The 12,515-nt window shown below is 35.5% G+C and overlaps 1 protein-coding gene across 1 annotated transcript in view; it reads right to left on the reverse strand.

Annotated features, from left to right (window-relative positions):
• MYCBP2 (MYC binding protein 2) overlaps window positions 1–12,515 on the reverse strand; it is a 267,804-nt gene that overhangs the window by 150,791 nt on the left and 104,498 nt on the right. The window contains exons 23-26 of the mRNA XM_082701514.1: window positions 11,972–12,125; window positions 3,502–3,674; window positions 2,328–2,453; window positions 2,107–2,234 (exon numbers count right to left, since the gene is read on the reverse strand). Coding sequence (XP_082557640.1) covers window positions 2,107–2,234; window positions 2,328–2,453; window positions 3,502–3,674; window positions 11,972–12,125 — 581 coding nt within the window. The remainder of the gene's footprint in view (window positions 1–2,106; window positions 2,235–2,327; window positions 2,454–3,501; window positions 3,675–11,971; window positions 12,126–12,515) is intronic.

Genomic DNA, 12,515 nt, shown 5'->3' on the forward strand with positions numbered 1-12,515 from the left:
GTGAATGGAGAAAAAAAAAGACTTCTGTTGGAAAACCTTAATCTACTCATTAATAACTGAATTTCTTTCTTTCTTCTTTTCTTTTTTTTAATTTTCTTTATTTATTTGACAGAGAGAGATCACAAGTAGGCAGACAGGCAGGCAGAGAGAGAGGGGGAAGCAGGCTTGCCGCTGAGCAGAGAGCCCGATGCGGGACTCGATCCCAGGACCCTGAGATCATGACCTGAGCCGAAGGCAGAAGCTTAACCCACTGAGCCACCCAGGTGCCCCTGAATTTCTTTTTTAAAAAGATTTTATTTATTTTTGCAAGAAAGAGAAAGCGCACAAACATGCGTATAGAAGAGAAAGAGAGAGCATGAGCTGAGGGAGAGGCAGATGGAGAAGGAGAAGCACACTCCACACTCCCTGCTGAACAGGGAGCCAGATGTGGGGCTCATCCCAGGACCCTGGGATCATGACCCAAGCTAAACCACCCAAGTGCCCCGATAACTGAATTTCAAAGGCAAGTTCACTTTCAGGGAATGGGAGGAGTAAAAGGAGATCTGAGACTTGGGGGGGAAAAAATCATACCTAATATATAAACAGCATTACGGAAGGCCTATATACTTCTATACCACAACTACTGGAGATAAGGGTCACTATGGTGTTCAATATTATCAAAACAAAATGAAAAACCTTTCAGGGACAGAAAAAAATGTATCTTCTCAAAAACTTAATAGGCATTGCCAACTAGCACTGCATCATTGCATTTGCTTTTCTATCTTGACTTCAAATCAAGACATTTTCAATAACCCTTTGAAAGCAGTTGCTCTAAAATAAGCCAAAAACCAAAACTGTTTCCCTTTTCCTTTTCTTTTCCTTTCCTTCTTTTCTTCTTCCTTCCTTCATATGTACCTACCTACGCCACTGTATTAATAATTAAGTGTTCTTAATTATTATTTCATCCCTATCCTCTATATAACTCAAGGGGCTTGTAATTCTTTTTTAATTTCCATATTATCTGTATTTCTTTAGCATGTGTATTCCAATTACAGCCAGAAAGAAGCTATATCTTCAACAGTTTGTCAGTTCTGGTTCAGCTTCTAGGGGACGTGTCCTCAAAAACAATCATAGTAAGGGAGTTTTAACATAGTAATATAAGTTTTAGATATTACTGAGAGGAGTAAGAAAAGATCTCCTAAACAGATGGCATTTAATTAGAATTTTTAATGAAGCCTGCTACTGAAATTAAGGCACAAACTATAGTTTTCTCTCTTTATTTTTTAAATTATTTTTAATTTTTTTTATTTTTAATTTTTCTTGGAGAGAGAGTATGAGACCTTACACATGTGAGCAGGGGTCGGAGGTTGGGGAAGAGGGAGTGGGACAGAAAATCTTAAGCAGGCTCCATCCCCAGTGTGGAGCCCAACTTGGGGCTCAATCTCCAAAACCGAGTCAGAGACTCTTAACTGACTGAGCCACAGACACGCCCCTCTCTTTTATTTTAAAGGCAAAACCAGATTAATCTGAGAAGTGGAACATTCAAGATCTTAGTAAATTTTCAAAGTATGAGCACATCCTTTGCTTGGAATAACTGCAGACCCTTTCTGAGATGAACAGGTACAGTAAACTGAGGACTTTTGATTATTTTTATTTTGTCTACCCGATGAAATCCATACCCCATATTCTATCTCTAGCTTCATCCCTGGTCCCTGCCTCAGGGTGATCATGTCAGTTTACAAAGGATTTGGCATCAAAAATGCTAAAAAACTTTTAAAGCTACATCAAAATGTCCCTGCATCAAAACAGCTGTGCACCCGTCATTAAAGTGGCTAACAGAAAGGAGGCATATCAAAATGTCCTGCTATTACTAGACCACTAGGAATTACAAATGACTGAGATGGACTAGTCTCTTTCAGCCTAAAATTATTAAAAAATCATTTTCTGTTCACTTTCTCCCATCTTGACTTGATTTTCTAATGAGTCCATGATCTAGTATTATCGCATTACATTTTAGCAGAGTTTTCTCAAGTCCTCTATTATATATTATATGTATATAAAATCATAAACTAAGTCAAAACCAACATCTTCAAATAAAAAAGGGCAACAGTGTCAAAATCTGCTTACCTTAATTTTAGCAGTATATTCTCCTCTCCCTCCAAACAAACCAAGGCCACCAAGTAAAATATCAGTGTCAGCACTAAAACGTATAGCTTCTACTGAATGAGCAGAGTAACCCCAGCCCCCTCCATGACCTAAAGGATATAAATAATAATTAATGTTATAAAATATCTATGTATATATATTTCACTTAAATAACAATATTTCTTAAACATAAATATACATACTTTCAAACCTGTTTACTACACTATAATCTTCTTTGGAATAAACCTTCATTACTGCTTGAGTCTCCTCCTCTGTACTTGCAACACCCATTTTTAAATCCTGCATAGCTGCTAAGGTATCAAGGCAACCTAGAAACAAACAAAAATTCAACTCCTTGATATTAAAATTTCCCATTATACTGATGGTATGAGATGCTGTAGGGGACAAATTAAAATAATCAACTCTGAGTGTGCTCAAAAATGCACTCTAAGCTTTAAACAATATTTCATGAAAGAATACCTGTAACCAGTAAGAATTCTCTATTTGGGTAATTATATGTAAGCACATTCTATATATCAATGTTTTGCAAAAACTTGAAAAGTTGGACTCGCTCAATCTTTGAGTCTTTACAAGGTTTTTCCTTTTATGAAACTCTGAATTACTTTTAGATTCTTAAGAGTTCTACATGAGGAAGACATAGCAGGCTGAGAGAACCTTAATCAATGCAAGTTTTGGATGTTTACAATGATTACCACATGAGATTTGAGAAAAAGGAAGCAAAGAATTATATGTATGATCTATTTAATTATACTTAGAAATATGATTTCAGAGCTGAAAATTTTAGATAACCATAAACGAGTCTTCTTAAAAGCAATAAATAAGTAGTTACATGGATTGGTATATAACTTCTATGAAAAGAATATATATAAATTCTGAAAAAATGCTATATTTAAATTAAATAGAAGTGAAGTTGGTGTGCTGTGAAAATGGTGTTATATAAGAAAAAACAAGTAATATATACAAAATTCATAATTATTTAAAAATATTTTGTAGAATTTATTTAAAAATGTATATAAATTAAAATTTATAATTACACATTTGAATATTCCATCTACATCTCTAAAGTTTTTATATTAAAGCTGAAAAAAACAGTATTTAAAAAAATTTGCCTGATAGAAATTATATTCAGGAATGCTTTATGTTTGGCCATACATGGATTGTGTTGGTTCAAGTCTGATATGTTGGTGTTTGTGGGACCGATAAACTTCTTTAAGTTAGAGGGTTTAATGTATATTGCAACTAGAATATTGTTGTTTAACACATATGAGAAAATAAAACACAAATCTAAATATTCTTTAAAAAAATCCTCAGCACATATTAATGAAAATTAGCTGATCATCAAAAGAGCAACCCTACCTAGAATGTGCAAAGCTGCATGAGATCGGGTGGTGAGAGCCCTGGATCCTGTTGGTAAGGCAAGTTCAGGACTTAGAATACTGCATCTGGATTGCATGTCTGTTGCAGAGGGAAGTCTGGCATCAGCAACCACTGCATTGTAACACCACAGTTCTCTGGTATTTGGTCGAAACCTTCAAGAAAGAATAATCATAGCACTTCAACATACAGTTTCTAAATTTCCAAAGTACAACTGATGATACAAAGAGAATATAGTCAGCTTAAAGAGGACAAAATATAGTTCATTATTTTCTGAGTTAAATATATAAATAAAATTATCTGTCACTAGAAGTGAAATAATTTGAATGAAACAGTATTATAGATCATGATACTTGATAAGTAACAGAGCAACAGCATACATATATGAAGCTTCTATACAACAAAAACTCCATAAGAAACGTTTAAAGACAAAGGGCAAGTTGAAAGAAAATAGGTGACACATACGTATGAGACAAAACAATATCCACAATCCTGTAAACCAATTAAGAGACAATCCATCCAGTATCAAAAGCGGGCAAAAGACCTGGAATGCGGTTTTCAGAAAGAAAGCACTAGTAAAGTGTATGTAGATGTTCAAACACTAATAAACAGTAACCCATAAGCGACCCACAATACCCTCCATCATCTCATTTCTCTTATCTCTTCCACAAAAACATTCTCAAAAAGCTGCCTCTTACTTCTTTACCACTTTTTCTTTTTGCTATGAATTCTTTTTGGAAAAGTTTTTATCAACTACACAGTACATACAAAATAATAGTAACAGGGCGCCTGGGTGGCTCAGTTGGTTGGACGACTGCCTTCGGCTCAGGTCATGATCCTGGAGTCCCGGGATCGAGTCCCACATCAGGCTCCCAGCTCCATGGGAAGTCTGCTTCTCCCTCTGACCTTCTCCTCACTCATGTTCTCTCTCACTGTCTCTCTTTCAAATAAATAAATAAAATATTAAAAAAAAAAAATAATAGTAACAAAATATTTTCAAATGAGGTATGAAGAATAATGGATAATAATAATAATGAAGAATAATATGCACTAGTAAAAAGAAAATTACCACTATCTCGGCTTTTCTTCCCTACTCAATTTCTTCCCTTTTCCTTCAAAATTACCTTGAATTACCTTGAATTTACAATTAGCAATTACCTTGAATTTCAAGAGTTTACCGTTCTCTTGCTTTTAAGATTTTTTTCATATGTTTATATCAAAATTGTGTATAACTTAAGTTTCATATTTTGAACCGTATATGAACAGGATACACTGTTCTTTTGTTATCTTTCTTCAAACAATATTCTTACAATGTATTTTTAAAGTGATGTATGACTCTTTAAGTTCACTCATTCTTGTTGTAAAATATTTTTTTAAGACTCTATCATTTATTTATTTGAAAGAGAGAGAACATGAGAAGGGGGAGGGTCAGAGGAAGAGTCCCCCTGATGCGGGACTCGATCCTGGGACTCCAGGATCATGACCTGAGCTGAAGGCAGTTGCTTAACCAACTGAGCCACCCGGGCACCCATCTTGTTGTAAAATATTAAGAGTTCATGTGACTATATTACAACTATATGTCCATTCTGTTTTTTTTTTTTTTTTAAGATTTTATCTATTTATTTGAGAGAGTGAGAGAGAGACAGAGCATGAAGGGGGAGGGTCAGAGGGAGAAGCAGACTCCCCCTGCTCTGCCAATGTAGGACTCCATCCCAGGATCCTGGGATCATGACCTGAGCCGAAGGCAGACGCTTAACTGACTGAGCCACCCAGGTGCCCCTTATTTGTCCATTCTATTACTGATAGCAAAAAAACAAAACAAAACAAAACAAAACAAAACAAAACACCATTCAATTTTCCAATTAAAAAAAAATGCTGCTGTGGATAATTTTAAACATAGCTCCTAATGCTTAAGTACGAGACTAGACAGGAAGGAAGACCAAAGTAATCATTTTTTCATAACTCGTAAGCCTACATAGAAAATAATCATTTTTTTGAAAATCTGATTTGTGTCAGATACAGCTAACATTCAGATTCATTTATTAAGGATGGACTTCTCAATCAATGGTGCTTGATGATCCAAGTGTACTAAATATAAGAGAAACAAAACTCAACAATCCCACTTCCGGCATATATCCAAAAGAACTGAAAGGAGAACCTTGAAGTGGTATTTACACATTCACAATCATAGCAGCATTATCCACAACAGCCAAGAGGTAGAAGCAACTTAAGCAACCATGGATGGATGAGTGGGTAAATAAAATGCAGTAGAAACATACAATGGAATGTTATTCAGTCTTAAAAAATTCAGAAAGAATTCTGTCACAGGGTGCAATGCGAATGAATCTCAAGGACATGATGCTAAGTTAAATAAGCTAGTCACAAAAAAGACAAGTACTGTATGATTCCACTTCTTTATCAAAAGTTGTCAAATGCATAGACAGTAGATGGTGGCTGCTCCAGGGTGGAGGGAAGGAGAAGTGGAGAGTTGTTCTTTGGGGATAGAGTGTCAGTTTTATAAGATGAAAACACCTCTGGAGATCTACTAGACAACAGTGTGAATATACTTAACACTGCTGAATTATACACTTATAAATGGTAACATTTTATGTTTTTTAGCACAATTATTTTATGTATTTTATATGTATTTTAGCACAAAATTTTTTTATTTTAAACTTAAAAATAATACTTGGTGTAGAATAAATTCTATGAAAGTACCTGCTATAATTAGTACAATTGCTTATAATTTAATCTCTTAATCTAATTGGGTTTTTTTGGTGTGTGTTTATTTATATTTCTCTGGTTGCTTTTAAAACTTTTCTCTTGGTCTTTAGTGTTCTATAGTTTCCCTATAATTCTCCTGGTTGCAAATAATGGGAACACATAATTTCTAATATTTCTGAATTTAAATCTTTTTTTTTTTTTTTGGTTCTGGAAAATTCTTAGGCATTATCTCTTCAAATATTGTTTCTCCTCTATTTTCTCTAATCTCTAAAATTTCCTTCTTGGACTTCTATTAGATCTTTTCATTATATTCTTCAAATTTTTTCATATTTTTTATATTCTTGTTTCTGTGGCATTTTGTGTAATTTCCTCTCAATTCTTCAAATCTGGTCTACTCATGCATTTAGGTAAACAACTATTCTTTACTTATAAAAGTTTTGTTTGGTTGTTTTTCAAATATGCCTCATCATTCTGAGTCTCATTATGAGTTTCTTTTGCTTGATGAATTTTACCTTTTATTTTTAAACATTACATATATAATTTATATTGTTTCTGCTAATTCCAAGATGAAACTGATCTTGTTGTTCGTCTTTAGCTGAATTTCACTAACAGTAATATTGTTTATATGTTAAGCAATCTTAGACTTTGTGCTCCTATTTGATGGAATGTTAATAAATGAAAACCCTATGGGCCTAAACAGAGGAGGGGTTTTCTCTGAAGATGATTTACACTTGTCTTCTGCTGGAGACACAGGGGTATTACCTATTTAATCTCAGTTAGGCATCATTCCAAGGCCAGAAGCTTAACAGAGTTTCAGGATCAGTTTCCATCTTAGTCACCTCACAGCTAGCACAACATATGTTTTCCAAACTGCAGCACTGCTTATCAGCATTTGCCCCTAGTGAAATCCCGTGTTTATAGTGCTGACTGCTTACTTCGCAAGGGTTACCGCACGAGGTATGACTTTTATTTTTATGCTGGCTTTCTTTCTTTGAGATGGGGGTGGAAAACAGGGGCAGTATATTAGCAACATCTTGGCTGAGTGTCAAGCCAATGTATAAAAATACAAACTTTTTTTTTTTTTTTAAAGCATAGGGGCCCCTTCAAAGTGTTTAGTTTACCAAATTGCCAGAAGTGAAATGCCCCACTCACTCTTCAAACACCAGTCTAGTTTGCACATCTACCACTTCCATGAAATTATTCTCAAAATTGCAAAAAACTTCTAAGTAGCTAAACCTAATGGAATTTTTTGTCATCTACTCAGGTAAGCCCTCAGCAGTATTCCAACATCACTGAACACTCTTCTTTTTGACTCACTCCCCCTTTAATTTCTATGTCTACACACACTCTCGCTTTTTCCCGTAGTTCGTAAACTGCTCCTTCTAGTCTCCCAACTAGTTTCTCCTATCTCACCTAACTTCTCTAAATCTTAAAAGCCCTCCTCAACCTACATCCTCTATGTGATCGTGTCCAATACCATAGCTTTAGATACACCTAAACTAAAAATTCTAAAATATATATCCCAGTCCAGAGCAGTCCTTTGAACCTGGCTCACTTAACATGTCAAAAACAGAAATCTTAAAATTTTTTTTTTTTATTTTTTTTTTTAAAGATTTTATTTATTTATTTGACAGAGAGAAATCACAAGTAGGCAGAGAGGCAGGCAGAGAGAGAGAGAGGAGGAAGCAGGCTCCCTGCCGAGCAGAGAGCCCGATGCGGGACTCGATCCCAGGACCCTGAGATCATGACCTGAGCCGAAGGCAGCGGCTTAACCACTGAGCCACCCAGGCGCCCCAAAAACAGAAATCTTAAACAAAATCTGTCCCTTTCTCAACTTTTCCTGGCTTGGTTAATGCCACCATGTTTATTCAAATGCCAAAATCAGAACCTTGGAAATCATCCTTGATTACTTTCTTTCCTTAACCACTTTCCAATACAAGCAAGCTTTATTGGCTCTGTTCCAAAAAATATGCTGCTGACTGCTCCTCTCCATCACCCTCCCACCACTACCACTCTAAGTTTCATGCCATCATCTCTCCCCTGCACTGCTGCAGGAACCTCCTACAACTACTCTTGCCTCCTTCCCATCTATTTTTTCACAAAACAAGTATAATACTTAATGTCACTTCCCAAGTGACTTAATGTCACTTAATGTCAAAATCTTACAAAAACTTCCTATTTTGAAGAAAATTCTATTTCCTTAATCCAGTCTACAAAGTCCTACATGTCCTGGCCCTGCCTACCCCTCTGAATTTATTTCATGCTGCTCACTCACTATGCTTTAACCACACTAGGTTTCTACAAATTCCTAAAACACAACCAGGTTCTTGCACCAAAGTATTTGGGTCTACTAAGCTCTGCCTGCTCAGAAAACTTTCCCTAACTCTTCAAATGCTTGGTTCTTTCTTATACTTTAAGGTCTTAACTTAATTGTCTCCACTGTATGGAATATAGGTCAGTGCTGTTAACCTCAATTACAGCAACTCCTTCTTCTTTAACAATACTAAGTAAGATCTATAAAGTGTATTATTTATTCACTTTCACATAGTCTATATTTCTGTTTAAAAAAAAGACAACTTCCCTATGAGCAAGGGAATCTTATCTGTATCTTACTGTATCAATCTTTGCTTACCATACAGAATCTATTTAATATTTACAGACTAAAATTAATAGCAAAAATTTAAAAAAAAAGCACTGTATACTGATGTTGGCAGTATGGGAAAATATGGATTCTCACTGCAGTTGGTGAGAGAGTACTGAAAGACAATTTAGCAGTATATATCAAAATTCTATGAGCCAATCTTTTGGCCCCGCAATTCCACTTCTTAAAAGTTATCTTATGGGAATACCCTTCTATGAGTACAAAACTGTGTGTGTATATACACACCTGTGTTTGTGTGCTCACTCTGGCAATATAGGTAATACCAAAATATTAAAAGGTAACCTACAATGTTTGTTGATAGGGAAATATCCTAATAAGTGTATTTTGGTTTATCCAGACTATAGAATTCTATAGAGTTTAAATAACAAAGCAGTTCTTACTGTACTGACTTGGAATGATCTACAAACTGTCATTTAGCCCCCCCCCCCAAAAAAAAAACCTTAGCTTTTAAAATGAATATATTCTTATATACATTAAAAAACACATGCATTTTTAAAAAGTGTCAAACAATATAAACCAAACTTTATACCTGTGACCCCAGAGGTTAGTAGGATTTGAGTGGGGGGGAAGAAAAACATCTGAAGGACCACACAATTCAAGTTTTGCTTTGCATTTGAAAAAGTAACATATGTGTTATTTGTGTAAATTTTGAAGTGGGAAATAAAATTGCTATTCTTTTTTTTTTTTTTTTAAAGATTTGTATTTATTTGACAGACAGAGATCACAAGTAGGCAGAGAGGTAGGCAGAGAGAGAGGAGGAAGCAGGCTCCCTGCTGAGCAGAGAGCATGATGCAGGGTTCGATCCCAGCACCTTCGGATCATAACCTGAGCTGAAGGCAGAGGCTTTAACTCACTGAGCCACCCAGGTGCCCCTAAAATTGTTACTCTTAACATTTATCTGCTTTTTACAGATGCTAAGTTTCCAATTACTTGGGAGAAGTTAGCTGTTTTTTTTTTTTTTTTAAGATTTTATTTATTCAGTTGACAGGAGAGACAGAGATCAAAAGTAGGCAGAGAGGCAGGCCCAAAGAGAGAGGGGAAGCAGGCTCCCTGCTGAGCAGAAAGCCCAATGTGGGGCTAGGCCCCAAGATCCTGGGATCCTGACCTGAGCTGAAGGCAGAGGCTTTAACCCACGGAACCACCAAGGCATCCCGAGAAGTTAGCTGTTAAGAATACAAAAGGAAGCAGACTCTGTTCGGGAAAGAAAGTCAAAGTGAGCTACTACTAAACCTACAGTGTGTAGTACTGCAAGTATTTAAACCCAAAGTGTAAGTATTGAATGAGAAACACAAAGGACATAAACCAGCCAGAAGTCAGGACAATGGAATAAAACTCTGATTCTGATTATAAGAAAACATCTTCTAGCTGTTTAATGAAACGTTTGAGGAGACTACTCTTCATCTTTTAATCTCTGTTTTGGAACAAAGGAATAAATATTCAAGGACCTGGCAAGGCATTTCAGATCATCCCTCCCAGTGCTTTCACCATTCGTGTAGAAGGCGAGGCTCAGCTAAAGGCACACTACACTTCTGAGTTCTGTAGTTCTGTCAAGACTCCAGGGAAATAGCTCTAGTTATACTGTTAGAATCTAGTTCTGCTAGTAACTAATTTAAAGAATGTATTTCTAATTTAGTGAATGTATCCATAAACAAAATCTCTACTGTTGATCTTTATTTTGTTAGTGTAAATTTCTTTTGTTTAAAGATTAAACATATAAAGATAATAGAAAATAAAACATCAGTTTAAACCAAAGTCCAAACCAGGGCTTGCTCTTTGGTAACTAAGACTCTTGTATACAGACTTGTCATCAGTAAATAACTAATGACTAGTCTTTCTTTACACCATGTGCCTTTCTATCCCCTCCACACTATCTCACTGTGACCACTATAATTTTGGTTCTCAGCAGCTCATGTCTTTATAAGGATTACTATAAGACTACTTACCTCTAGTTTCTCCTTATCTAATCTATCCTGTATAATGCTGCTTGAGAAACTACAGAGTGCTACTCAATCAATTCTGGCTTCCAGGCCTTTCCACAAAATGAACACTAAGACAGCAGGCTGGTCAGCAACCTGGGAAGTACTGTAATTCCTTCACTCTGAATTCAGCCTTAGGACTGATAGAAAACATGGCTTAAGACCTGGCTGGCTGACGGAAATGAAAGAAGGCATGGGCAGAGGAAGAAGACAAAGAAGTCTTTTACCTTTCCTCATTGGTGCCACTTAAACCTTTCAATTTATCTAATTCCTGTCCACTGACTTGGCCAAATAAACAATGAAATAGGGGGAAAGAAAAAAAAAAGGTAAGTCCTAAGATGCGTCAATCTGGTAATGCAGGGGATACCTCCTACTAGAATTTAAAGCCAGAAATGCTGAGGACAGAAATTCTCTTTACTCATGATACAAAGCACCATAAAAAATTTAAAGTAAATACAACATAATTTGAATCTTTAGTGTACCTGTATCCATTCTCTACACTTTTACAGTTTCTAGAGTTTGGTAATCCTATACATTTCTACACTTCTCTATCAATATATGAATATTCATAAAGGGTTATCTTAATTATTCTATGTTGTCTTTGGCACAATTTCTTCTACATAGCTCGTAATAATTTGGTATATGGAAAACACAGACAAGATTGCTGACAGATCAAAAATAATTAACAACAGGATTCTTGAAAGTAAAACTGCTTAATATAATGACAGCAGCAAATAGTTCCGTAGCATGTACTATGTGCCTCTGCTCTAAATTCTTCACTCTTCATAATAATTTATGAGGTAGGTACTATTATCACTCCAAATTTATAAATGAGAGAAGAGAAGCACACAGAGTCAAAGTAGCCACTCCAAGGTGACACAGAAAGCACACTGTGGATCTGGAATAACGCAAGGCAGCCTGGCTCAGAACATACGCTTAAACATTGCACTACACTGCAAAGGTTCTGGGGAGCACAGTTAAACAAGAGAATTCTCATGTATAAAAGGTCTGCCTTATACCTGAATATTGTATCACCACAAGAGTATAATTTGATCAGAACTTATTACTCTATTTTATGAACAGAGCTTACCTCCAAATGACATCATATACTGGATCAAGACACACACCAAATCCTTGCAGATCTTCTTGTTCAGAGTCATTAAAAGTTTTACAGCTCCCATCCACTTTATTTATCAGAAGACATTTAAATGGAGGAGGTTCTGATATAGAAGCAGGTACCAAGCCTTGGGGAAAGATATTTATCCATCTTGAAAATGCATTACCTTTTTATAATGCCTCAGCTTAGAAGGTAAGTATTATTTATAAGGGAAGTATTATTATTACATCCATTTTACAGATGAAGAAACTGAGACTTGAATAAATTAAAAACTTTAAGGTAATAGAATTAGTACCAAAACCTCAGGCTGTCTAAATCTACAACTTATGCTCTTAATTTCTATACTGTATCACTCCATTATATAATTAGTTATGATCTCACAAATGCAAGTATACATTTATACCTATAGCTGGAACTTCAAAGTTTGACTTAAGTAACCTTTCACTGAAATTAATTTCTACCATTTCTTTAGCAAGAACCAATACAGAAAAATTCCTCCTTCCAATACAGGTTTTAT

Source organism: Mustela nivalis (assembly GCF_964662115.1).
Source record: "Mustela nivalis genome assembly, chromosome: 15".
Lineage (NCBI taxonomy): Eukaryota > Metazoa > Chordata > Mammalia > Carnivora > Mustelidae > Mustela > Mustela nivalis.